Source organism: Melopsittacus undulatus, chromosome 5 (genome assembly GCF_012275295.1).
Source record: "Melopsittacus undulatus isolate bMelUnd1 chromosome 5, bMelUnd1.mat.Z, whole genome shotgun sequence".
In the NCBI taxonomy this organism is placed as follows: Eukaryota; Metazoa; Chordata; class Aves; order Psittaciformes; family Psittaculidae; genus Melopsittacus; species Melopsittacus undulatus.
This window is the reverse complement of record NC_047531.1, coordinates 86,090,987-86,103,941: the sequence shown is the minus strand read 5'-3', so window position 1 is coordinate 86,103,941 and position 12,955 is coordinate 86,090,987. Positions and strand designations below refer to the sequence as shown.

The window sequence follows — 12,955 nt, the reverse complement described above, 5'->3', positions numbered from 1 at the left end:
AAAGAAGAGAAGATGGGTGATAAAAGTCAGTTTCTGAATTATCAGTTTCCAGATGAAACTCCTGCTGAACTTCATTCCTTAGACTTGTTTTTGAAAACTTGAATAAGAAATGGAATTGGTGAAGATCCCCTATTGTTCTAAGGTTGGCATAAAGCCTACTTAATGAGGTGCTCTTATGTCAGGGGCCTTATTTTTTAATACCCCCTTTTCATTCCTGAAATCTGAACATCAATAGCACCTTCCATTTCACTGTGCTCTTCTAGCATGCATCTTCTGTCTTCTGTAAGAGGATGCATGCAGCCCTGCTAGCAAGCTCTTGTGTCATAAATAGAATTTGTTCAGGAAATAAAAATGTATTGTTTTCATTGTTAGAGGATGCTACTAAATTGGCTGTATGTTTGTCTAATAATCATATCTAAAGCTGATTACTCTGGTAATAGCCTTAAGATATTATTTAAAAATAAATATATAAATGCGCTACTTTTGTACTAATACAAGTTTTTAATCTCTTCTTGTTTCTATGAAGTCTGAATGAGATTTTCAAAATTGAATAATAATTTGATCCGTTAATCTTTTGAAGCTAGTAATTTTATTTTCCCCTCTTTGCAGTCTCTGAGGCTCGCAAATGAATAGAGCTTCATTACTGGAGTCTGCATTTAATAACCATTATCCATTATCTTGTAATTAAGACTCCCTGTAACGAATCATGAGGACAATGCAAAAATACATAGTACATTTCTTTAATGAACTGGAAAATGTTCATCTTGTTCTATTTAGTAATGAGTTGCTGAATAGTCGTTAAATCCACTGGAGAATAGAGCTAGATGGATTTTGAAGACTATCTTGAGTTTGTAGTTAATCTATTAGAATTAAAATTTCATCTTCTATTTTTATCAACAGCTGATTAGAAGTCATTCTGTTTGACCAAATTGATTAGAAGACCATATACAAGGGCAGCTGTTGTTTAATGAAAGTTTTTAATGAAACTGTACCATAGAGACTTGTAATTATAAGACTTATAAAAGCTTTGACTTACCTTATACTAGAAAAAGGGAAGTATTGCACTGAAGGACTTTTAAGTGCTACATTTCGAAAGGGAAATTAAAAATGTAATTTGGCGATGTTGAAGTTTCACTTCCACTGTTACTTGTTTTAATGTGACTATCAGATGTCCATAGCGTCTCTCTGGAAGGGAGTAGCTCTGAAATATGTAACGCGATCGTCTCTGTGCTCCATTCTTTGCAAAGCTCAATCAACTATTAATTGCCTCTTTTGTGCACTGCACATTCTCTGGAGTTAGAACTTTTTCCACAACAAATTGTTTCTCTCTGGAATGGAAACTGTCACAAGAGGGTGCAGTTTAATCACCAGTGGGCCTAGACAGGAAGCCTACAGAGAAAGCTGTGCTCTTACAAGACACAATGTTAGTGATACCATTTGTGTTTAAATCACAGGGCACAGGAACGTGGCTTTGTCTTAATACCATCAAGGCTGAAACCTAGCTGTTTGCCAGTTGGCAGTGTCATCAGGAAGGCGGGTCTCTGGAGTGTGCTGCAGCACACCATCAGTGTAGTCTAGGCAACTCTTTACTTTGAGCCAGTAGTGAAACTTCCCTCGCTTACTCTAGGGAATGCTGTAGAGGTATCATCATTCAAATAAGAGACAAAATGGACCCTAAGCCAAAGCTGAAGTGGAAGCAGATGCAGTTCCAATTGCCTTAAGTGGATGATGCACTACTACACGATGGTTGAATTATCCCTCTTCTCCCGATTACTTTTGATAATTAATGATCCCACAGTACATCTTTCCTAAGAAGTAGGTTCCCAGGGATGAAGTGTGCCCTAATGCAATTAAAGGAGTTTTGTCATTGTATTGCGTCAGTGCAGGATCGTACAGTGCAAGGCAGGTGTTTTGGTTCACTTTTTAACCTTTTTGTTATACTGTGCTGAAGAATTCCTTTTAGGCCAACCCAGAGCAACAAGGATACACAAGGATACTATGCAAGTATTCAGGACAGGTAGTGGAGACTACTGTTCACAAGTGAGAAGCCAGGAAAAATAAGCCAAGGTTAACTCTCTTTTAAATAACAAAGATGTTTTGATCTTAATACTGCATTATATCAGACTATGGGTTTAAGTATAGTAATTTGCAGTGTTACAATTGCAAATGTGTAAGAGAGTTTTTACCCTGTTTACGGAATTACACAGCTGGTTTCATAAATACACAGGGGATTCCTTTCACTTTAAACAGCTGCAGGAGATACAATACTAGACTGTCAAATGTGAGACTAAATAGATGCAAGATTTAATTAAAACCCTATATATTCTATTCAGAAAGATCCTTGAGGAAATACTACAAAGTTGATTTAATGCAGAATTTATTCAGAGGAAATAATTTCCATTGTTGTAGTTAGACACATTCCTGTTCATGCAAATATACACATATATTGAGTGTCCGTACAGAAACATATATTATATTGGACTGTTCTGAAGAGACTGTTAATCTGATAGATAGAGCAAAGAATTAAGAGCTTGGATGTTCATTTAGCCACTGGAATGGCTGGCTTGCTGTGAAACCAGATGGGTATCATCCTCCCACTCCAGCCTCCACAACTGCAAGGTTAGCACTGTCACCACAGGGATGTATGTGTAAAGGAATGCTTCATAATTGCTGTGATGCATAAGATCATATATGGAGGGCATGAACTACATATGTGTGAAATGCCTCTTGTTCTAAAAGTACCATAAAGCTTTTTACTTCTTTTCAGGTTCTGATTTTATTAAGACATCTACAGGGAAGGAGGTGGAAAATGCGACCTTTCCAGTTGGAGTAGTCATGATGCGAGCCATTAAAGAATTCTACTGGCAAACTGGCTACAAGGTAATTCTTACTACCTTTATAGAAATTAACTAAACAGGCTCATTCAGAAGGAAATAAGACTATAATGGTTTCAAAATGCAGAACATATAAATCCACATATATTAGCTTCTGTGGTTATAGGAGCCATAGGTAATGGGGCTTCTGTCTTGTATGTCTCATTTGATTTCCTATTATTCTAGTGTTTAAGAAAACAAACCCAAAAGGCACTTTTGGGTTTCCTCCCTGGAATAACTGTCACTTCATTCCCTAAAAGCTCATGCTATCTCGATGCATCCCCTGCTGCATTTGGGTTTGAATTTTGTTTCACCATTTAAGGTATTTAAATGGTTATCTCCAGCTGATAGTGATTGACATACTCCCATAAACCTCAGTGGAGCTATACAAATTTATAGCCCCTGAGAGTCTGTCCAGTGTACACAACTGTATGTTCTGACTTTGTTCTGGCAACCCAAGAGATAAATTCTATTCTTTCCTCCCCTGCCAAAGGGACTTTCCAAAGGGACAAAAAGGCAGATCCAGTTGGAGCCTGTTGTGTGGGATGGAGGGAGGGAGGGACTGGGGTCAGAAAAACATTATGTCCTGGTCTGTGACATTTATCTGTCATGTCAATGTCAAATGAGGTCAGTGGATGCAAGGAGAAGGGGAGAAAGTATGGCAGAGCCAGTGATGAGCTATCCATGCATCCATGCTTGTGCTGGAGCAGTGAGAAAGGAGGTTATTCAGGAAGCCTTAAGCCACCTCTCACTTTCTTTATCTACATGCAAGTGGGGACTGCCAGTTAGATCTGGTGCTGATGTTCAGCAGCAGGCTTGGTCTTCACGTGCAGCCTCAGGAAAGAAGATCATATCTCTAACTAAAGATACACATATTCTCTCCAGCTCCTTCTGGAAGTGGCCTTTCAAAGATACGATGTTAGGACATGGGATGGGAGTGGGATAGGAGCTGAGATGGCTTCAGGGGCTGTTGGAGCTAGAGGACAACAAATTAGACATGCATCCATCTGCTCTCTGTGGTCATCTGAATGAGGCCATTGTGATCCCTGGGCTGTTCTCACTCCTCCCTTCGCTAGCTCACCTCTCCCTCTGACACACCACGACTTGAGCAGCTTGGATAACCTTGCTTCTACAGGAACATCATCACCACTGCTCCCAACTTGAGGCAGATCCCTGGGACTGGGTGACTCACCTCGGCACTGGTACTGCTTATAGGAGCTGTGTGCCAGAGGTTGGGCTCTGCTGCGTTAACACAGCTTTGTACCTATAATTGGATATAAATGTTGAATTCACCTTTTGCTTTAAAAGGATGCATTCATGGTTTAAAATGTGTTATTAAGAATGAGTGCTTATGCCTGTGTGCATGTATGTGTCAGAGAATTAGATGTAAACTGACTTTATGTGCTTTTATTAACTGAAGACAATATTATCACTGACAGGACATTTCTAAATGGTTTCTTTAACAAACTAATTTTACAGCTGTAGGGATGCTTTCTACCAAGGCGTTGGCTTGGAAAAACAGGTTAATACAGAAATTAAACTTCTTCAAGGAAAGGAACAAGTTGCAGAGTAACATTTATTGACTGATAAGCTGTGGTGGTGATATGAAAAGTGTGTAATATAATGGGAGATAATCTTTTCCTGTCATTATTGAAGGACATACATAAATTGGTTTTTCTGTTGGGAAAACCCCCAGTCCAGAAAAACTTATTACTTTTAATAATATAAGCTGAAGAGAAAATTCTTGAGGAGATGAACTTATTAAGCAAAATAATGAAATGCTGTGAAACAGCAGGAAAGTGGTAGCTGGACTTTGTACTGCTCTTGAATTAAACTCCAACCCCCCTTCCTTTCTACCTTTTTATGGCAGTCAGATGTGCTGTTTGGAGGGCTGGTAAATGGAGGACAGGCTTGTCTTTGTAAGCTTTTTTGTAAAGAGCTTTCAGAATTTGCTAAAAAAGAAGGAATTCTGCATGGTGTTTTTAATTCTCTTACTAACTCTGGTTTAGTTGGGATGGGGTTGTTTTGACAGATTAATCTCAAAGACCTGTAATATTTGATTTCTAGCAAGAAATCTAAATTTGAATTTCATTAGGATTTCTCTTCCTGAAGGAAAACACATTCCCACTATTTTAATTTATTGTCTAGAAGATGCTTTTCCAGTTGCCGTGGTTTAAATTCCTTTTGGAAACCTAACGTGAACAGATGTATGCATACACTCATGCATGCATGCGTCCATCTCTCCAGCCATCCATCCACCAAAAAACACCAGTCTTCATGCTTTGGGTTTATCAAGCTTTTCCTGTTATTGTTCTTTACAATCTTACTGGAAATACGCTGTTATCACAATGCTTCAGAGTGAGAGAAGGATTTATCCTATGTTTGTTTGTCCTGAAATCACTATAACAAAAACTACCAAACACATTTAAAAACAGATACTTTTAGATTCCACTGTTACATCCATAAGGTACAAAGAAATCCTCAATGCAGTGAGGTTTCAGGAGCAAACATGCAGAAATCAGAATGATAATCCTTGCAGAAGGCAGCTGCCAGGAAGAAGTATGGAAGGTAAAGGTTTATGGCAGAAGGAAATGTAGACAGAATCGTGTGCTACTGTACAGATTGTTTAGGTGTAATTACTGCATTTTGTTACTGCAGAAACAATTCTCCCAGCTCTCCTGGTTTTCCCAGAGGTTAGCAAGCTGCTACAGGCCAACCTTTTAGCTAAAGCAAGTGACAATTTGTGACGAGGGGTTTGATAGGTGCATGTCACAGGCTCTGTCTCAGAATGAGATTTGTTTAAATTACAGCTAACCAAAAGACTGGTGCTAGGGGTTCATGCCATGTCACCTCAGTGTGCCTCTGCACAGCAGCTTGATCAAGGGACTCACAAGAGTCTTTAGCTCAAAGTTATGTTTTTCTTGACATGTGTGTCTCTACTTACATGGCAGTTCCCCTGACCAAATATGACATTTCTCTCACATCAAGTGACTGAAGGCTTATCCAGAGTATGTTGGGAGGGAAGTTTTGCAGTTCCTGTGAAACTCAAAACTTTCAGTTTTTTGTAAAGTCAGACCTAATTTAATTCCATTTGGAAAATGTTAGTGAGACTTAAACCTCTGATAGGTTTGAATGTACATCCCAATCATGTATTATTTGGTGCACAGTCTGCTTATAAAGAACAACCATCTCTCACCACTCTCTGCATGAGTCAGCTGCCTCACATGCTTTATTTCAGCATCATTAGTATATTGTACGTATATTTGTTGTTATAGATTTGGATTCAGTTTACAACATGGGCAAGTAGTGATACACAGGTATCCCAGGTGCTGCCTAAATCCCTCTGGCTTAATATGTGCTGTTGGCTAAGTACTCCCATTAGACCTCAAACCCACCTTCTTAGAAGGTGCACTGGGGTCACAAGCATTACTCCCTCAGTTGCCATGCCTCGTGATGCAAATGTTATCTTTCACAGTGATGGCTGAAGCTTGATAGCTCTCAGCACTAGTCTGGAGCTGATACTGTTTGCAGGCAGGTACTTACTGAGTTGTTACATACACCACAGGCACTTTGAGACTGCAGGTGTACCAGTGCTGATTGCTCTTCTGGGGTTGCTGATGAATGAAAATGTGTATTGCACTTCTTTTTGCTGTATAAAGGTTGGATTTAAACCTGCTGGGGGCATTCGGATGGCACAAGAAGCTATTACTTGGCTTATGCTGGTGAAGGAGGAACTGGGAGTGGAATGGCTAACACCAGAGCTCTTTCGCTTGGGTGCCAGTAGTTTGCTGGAAGACATTGAGAAACAGGTTAGTTTTTAATGGTTTTCAGCTTGATGGAGGAAAAACTAATCTTTCTAAATGTGCTGGCTTACTGTTATTGCAGAATATGCTTTTTAGTGCCGTTTAAAAGATAATAGAATGTACATCTAATTCATTATTGAAGACAGTTTCACTTCCAGTCCACTGTTTCTTTAAATCTGGCTTGTCCTTACAGACATATTCCAGCACCTGCCAATTGCCCTGTCCGGGTTTGTAGTGCAATGAGCAAAGAGGCTCAGTTTGTACAATTGCAGTGCCTTTTGCAAATGCATGGTAGTGCCCTCCCCTGCACTGTTAGCTGGTGCCAGTTCAGCTGACCCTCAAGATACCTCACCAGCCCTTTGTGCTGCAACTGCTCACAATGTATTTCCATGCTGTGGAGGAAGTCACGTCTCACCCTACATACGGTACTGCTGATAGAGAAGTTTCTACATATTGATTATTTCCTGGGGAAGACAAGCAATTGCCTCCCACAAAGCCTCATTTTGCTAATTGCTTTTATTTCTGTGCAGGCTGGTGGCTGTGTTTCCTGCCAGGAAAACAGTGTATGAGGTGCAGTGGCAACGTGTAGTTCCTGGTGGGCAGAAAGGTTCTGACCTGTCTGCCCACGACCTACTTCACTGGCTCAGGGTATCAACCCCGAAGGATACAACATAGTTGAGAAGAGCATAAGCAATTTTGGATACTTTTAATATCATTAAATGATGCTGAAATGGTCAAAATCTGATCACAGTGAGAGTAAAGCAGTATCTTTCACCTTGCTCTTTTTGAAAGCTTAGTTAAAAGCAAAAAGAGTCATTGCTTTTTTCGTTCTTTTCCAGCAAAAAATCATTGCTTTTTTCTTTTCTTTTTAAAGCAGTAAGAGCCCTTAGTTCAGATCCTATGAACAAGTATATAAAGGTATACTCCATCATATTTTATGCACACACACACATAGGCACAAACAAATATCCATCATCTTCATCTGACATGCCTTTAATTTGTTACTTCTTTGACATTTTCAGATTCATAGACATATATAATTCCATCATAAATTTCCTTTTTTCTTGCAGATTTTCTACCTTGTGACTGGCTCTTATCCACTTCAGCATGACCTGGCAATGGCTTAGACACAAAATCAACTCAGGATTACAAAAGAGGTCTTTAAGCAAACAACATTCACAAGTTTTCTGACAACCAAGTGCATGTGATAAAATTAAAAGACTAATTCTCCCTTCTTCATATTTTATAGCATATAAAAATATGCTCCTCTGCTGCTTGTACTTGATCCAAAAGCAGAAAAATGGTAATTCTGAAATAGTTAAATAGTTAATACTTACAGATTTGCAAAGTTAATCTTGCAAAGTCTTCCTCAGACCAGCCTGAAAAGCTTATTAATGTCAACACTGAAATACTATGAAAAAGATGTAGGTGGCCTGGTAACACTTTGCAGTCACAGAATATGAAATATCTGTGGAATATATCAGATTACTAATTAAGAGCTACAGTTCTTGGAACAGCTTTCCATTCACCTCAGACAAAACCTTCTGCCACAAATGTGTTGCACTATTAATTGTTATGTTGATTCACTTTCAAGCATTGTAACCTGAGGAAATGAAACTTGGCTATTACTTCCTTTTATAAAATGCCTCTGCAGCAAAAGAAAACCTTTTTTTTTCTTTTTTGGCATTTTTCCCCCCAAACTTGGGCACAGACATCCATATTTAGACCCTTGAATAAAGGTGGCTTGATTTCCAGAACAGCTGAGTATCCACAGTTGCTCCTGTAGTTAATGGGAGCTCTGGGTGATCAGAACAACTGAAAATCAAGCAGCCTTATATAGGTGCCTAACTATGCATTCATGGGCCTATTTTTAGGCATTTCACTCTTAAATTTTAGTCTAACTTGCTTAGAAGCTCCTATTCCTGTCTCCTGTCATTTTAAAACACATTCATGCAAATCTTTGCATCTTAATGTAGGGGGGTTTGACTGTCATTGTGCAGGTGTCACTGCTGTGCTGGCTTCACCTTGGTCATTCTAAAAGCGATCTTTTAATTTAAAGGGTGATTTGAATTTTATCCTATACAGGGTTTATAGCTTTAATATAGAAAGGACTTTTCTCAGAGCACATTAAGAATAGTACTGAAATTATCAACACCTTTTGAATATCAGACTACAGCTAGTAGATTCATTACTTCGGAGCTGCATTCTGCTCACTAACCAGAATTGTACTAAAAACTTAATTATCTTATCATCATGACTAGTCTCACTGACTTAAGTAGGTCTCATCAGGGAAGTAAGAGAAGGAGGATTTTGCTGTAAATCAAGCTACAAAGGTACATTTATTGCAAAGAGATCTGTACTTCATAAAGATAATAACTCAGTTATTTATCTGGCTATACCACCTGAATCAGTGGTGCTCTACTGCTGATTTTCCTGCCAGTTTCCTGAAGGAAAAACCCAGTGCCTGTTTGCGTATTTAGGGGAAAATACTGCTGAGCTTGCAGAAATACAGAGCCTGTTTTATGGAGTCAGCTCCCACCAGGTGTTTACCAGGTTGACCCTCTGCCCTCACAGCAACCACACATTGGATTTTGCTGCTGTTTCACTCTAGCCACATAAACGTTAGAGTGTATTTCAGTACTTCCATAGCAGAGAGATTCACTTGCAGAGTACATTTGATTGTTGTTGGTTGTCTTTTGGACATTTAGGCTGAAGATACAAGCCATTTTTGGAGATGCTTTAGTTTTTAGGTGAAGGACTCTCTGTAGCTCCTTAAGATTAATGCAGGTACAACTTTGCCACCTAACTACTCAACATGAATACCTCTGAGAACAACCTCACTGTTTCAACAGGAACTACGTGTCAATTAATGAACTTGCTAAGGGGAATTGCTTATATTTCTGTTGACAGCCACCCTTCATTCTGATGTGCACATCAAAATAGGCTGCTGCTGGTTACTTTGCTTTAGAGGGAGCAAGCTCCATTTGCAGAGGGAAAGGTTCAGCTTCCTGAAAAGTCAAAGATAGCTGCTACCCCTTGCAAACACACGAGTGTGAAACACTGTACAAATCCAAGCCAGCCAGCGTTTTGGGAGAAGCTGGATTGGAGAGTCATTTAAACATTTTTCTGTTGAAACTTTTAATTTTGGGGGCAAAAGGAATAAATATGTAAAAATAATAGACTCTGTAAAGACATTCAAGTAAAGATGATCCTGGTTTTGGTGTGTCTTGTTTGAGGAATAAGCAGGAGGCTCAGTGTTATGGAGTGACTGCTTGTTAACTTCTATCTGACTCAAGTGAGTTGTATTCATTCTGTTTGTGGATGCCCAGTGTGACCCAGAGCCTTGTCTCTCGCTTCTACAGAAGCTGCTGGTACCGGCCAGGTGTTGGTCTGTTGACCTCCCTGGGCAACAGGAGGAGATGAACCTGGGCTGGGGCTCCCATCAGGAGCAGTGTGGACTGCGGTGGAGACATATCACAAGGCATGGCCAGGGAGCCCATACAGGAGATAGATACCAACAGCACAGGTCCAAGGTCCACCCTGGAGGTAGAGGCAGGACTGGAGACCACTGCTCCTGAGTAGTGCTGAGCTAAACTGGGACTTCTGAGCCCCTGCTGTAGGTGGAGAGAAGCTGGGCAAGGCCAGTGTTGAGCCTGTGAGAGAGCCTAATACAGGGGATGCAGGGACTAACATGTGTTTTGGGCTCAGGTCAGAGGCCAGCATGGCAGCACCTACACCCTCACCCATGGGGAAATAGAAGCCCTCACAGTATGGTCTCCTAGGCTTGCTGTCCTTAGCCCTGACCTACACTTGCACTGCCCTCTCCTCCACCTTTCCCATCACTGACACTGTTTGCTGCTATGTAATTCCCATGGTTAGGAAGCAGTTGAGATTTATCGAGGATGCTGCAGCTGGATGTCACTCCTGCAGGCAGCTTATGGAAAGTAATGGGGACCTGAACTCAGGATCCAGGGAGGGGGCAGCACTCTGTCACTGCATAGACTTTGGGAAAAGTTCAGATTTAGCACTGTGCTTCAGGCCATTAGGGAAGGAACAGGCAATTATGCGCTCCCATCTAAATATACTTCAGAGTGTAACATATGTTTTGTGCAAGTCAGTCTTGTATACTAATTTATTATTTTTATAGCACTTATTCATTTAGGATTTTAAATAGCTTCATTTTATAGACCACATTACTCTGAAAAAGAAGAATAATTTCAAGAAGAAAGTAAAGTAGAAACTGCAAATCTAGAAGATTCTGCATCAGCTTATTTACAAGAAGAGGGAATTGGGAGAGAGGGTGAGCTTTTTTCCTGGTTTGTAGGAAACAAAGATATTAAATAGTAATTATATGTGAAGTGTACATATCAGCTGGGGCAAGTAATACGCTGATATCTTTATTTCATCAGTCATATAAGTTCATTCTTTCATTTCCTTTGTGAAACAGGGAACATACATTATATACCATAGCACATGCTACTGAGACAGGAAGAATGATCTGCTTTTAATTTGATTTTGCTCAGTTGGAACTGTGGCTTCCTGCCTCCTGGGGGCAAAAAGACACAAAACAACAGTAAGTGTTATCCAAATCCTGGTGAACTTTCACTGAAATTACCAGTGCTGACGTCCAAATGTTGTGTATAGCATGTGGTGGGAGTGGAAGGAAGGAAGGAACTGCCTTTAACTGGATGTAACCTGCCGATGAGAGAGAGTTGTCCACCTGGTCAGTCCTTATCTAATAGGGCAACCAAGGATAAGGGAATTCTTAATATTCAAAGACACCATAGGCAAAATTACTGGTTTGCCATGTTTATTAAAAATCCCAGAAAGCCAGAACTGTGATAAATTAAGAGGTGGTAGGAGAAAGAAAGAAAAGCATCAAGAGAGGAATCCTTGCACTCGCTGAAAGCAGGAGTAAGCAAGTGATGGGAGACTGTCAGGTCCCAACCAGCTACACCATAGAGACCTTTCCTCAGTTCTAGACAACTGACAGATCATTCCCCTTCTTTGAGGACCCATGGTAACCACTTAGCATGAGGAAGTGTGACAAAGTTGTTTTAATATCCTTCAATGAAAGTTAACATTGATGCAATGAAGGAGTGCCAACAAGATGCTCTAGCCATTCCTTCTGAGTCTGGTGATTTTAAATGACTCTGTTTTGATCAGTGGGGACATCTTGTGGATTGCTAAGTCTTGAAAGCTGCAGAAAATCTGGTCTGAAAGCAAAGCTTTCTTGAGTCATTACGGTTTTGGATCTCCAAAATCATAGGGAGTGCTTGAAAACACTGAATTGTAAAAGCACCACCTTAGAATGGCCTCCTTAGCTGAGGTGGAAACAAAAGATATATTAAAGATCATTAACAAACTGAGGAGTTTGTGTGGGAATTGACAACAGTTGGTTGTTTCATGTTTTGTTTTCTGCATGGGAGGAGTAGAAGGAGCTTTACAGGCTCAGCTGGTGGAGTTTACCATCATCTCCATACAGTAGTGTTGTATAAAACCAGCCCCCAAAGTGGATGAGCATCTTTACAGTCCTCCTATGGCCTCAAGCAGGTGCCTGTCCCTCTTTTGTTGGGGGCCCAAAGACTTACATGAGTTCTCACCTATATATTAGAAACAAACAAGCAAACCAGCCAACCACTTCCTATGTCTGGGTCAAGGCCAGTGGCCAAGCTGGTTTGGTGATACCCCAGCTTAGGGGTTCCTGCCACTGTCACAATCTAGAGAGTAAGGAGGCTGATGGAGGAGCCTGCCAAAAGCTTACCATGGTGTCCACTGGCTGCAGGAATCAGTGTGTGCTCTTACTGCCTCAGAGGCTGCCCTGAGGGTAGACAGTGCTAGAACTGTCTGTAGTGGTTATTGGTCCATCGAGAACTTCTTTTCCTCCACTCTGATGCTCAGACCTGAGCAAACAGCTGAGGACAAGCTGGAGAAAGCGTATTTTCCATGATTTAATTACACGTAAGTTGATTAAGGTTGTTATCTTCATTTCCAGGGGAAATGAAACATTCAGCTGGCATCATGTCAGAAGCCTGGCTGAAAGCAAGCACGTCTCAGCACTGCTTTCTGCTGCTTTCAGCAGAGTCTTGGGCTTTCTTCAAAGTACAGGCGCTGACTGACCCAGAGCATGATTTTTTCTCTACCTTATTTAAAGGCATTGAACTGAACCAGAGCAAAGGATGAGTATCCAGGCTCTGAACAAGAAGTGCTTTGTGTTCTAGTTAGCACAAAAGTTCCAGCAAACCCCACTGAATGCCATCACCCTATCTGACAGTGACT

At 40.5% G+C, this 12,955-nt stretch overlaps 1 protein-coding gene across 2 annotated transcripts in view; it reads left to right on the top strand.

Moving 5' to 3' along the window:
• DERA (deoxyribose-phosphate aldolase) overlaps positions 1–9,885 on the top strand; it is a 45,654-nt gene extending 35,769 nt beyond the window's left edge. The window contains exons 6-8 of one of the 2 annotated variants that reach the window (XM_031048176.2): positions 2,768–2,880; positions 6,533–6,682; positions 7,747–9,885. In XM_031048176.2, coding sequence (XP_030904036.2) covers positions 2,768–2,880; positions 6,533–6,682; positions 7,747–7,803 — 320 coding nt within the window. In that variant the 3' untranslated portion in view covers positions 7,804–9,885. The remainder of the gene's footprint in view (positions 1–2,767; positions 2,881–6,532; positions 6,683–7,746) is intronic. The other variant, XM_005148142.3, reaches the window with a different exon arrangement.
• Positions 9,886–12,955: the final 3,070 nt, after the last annotated feature.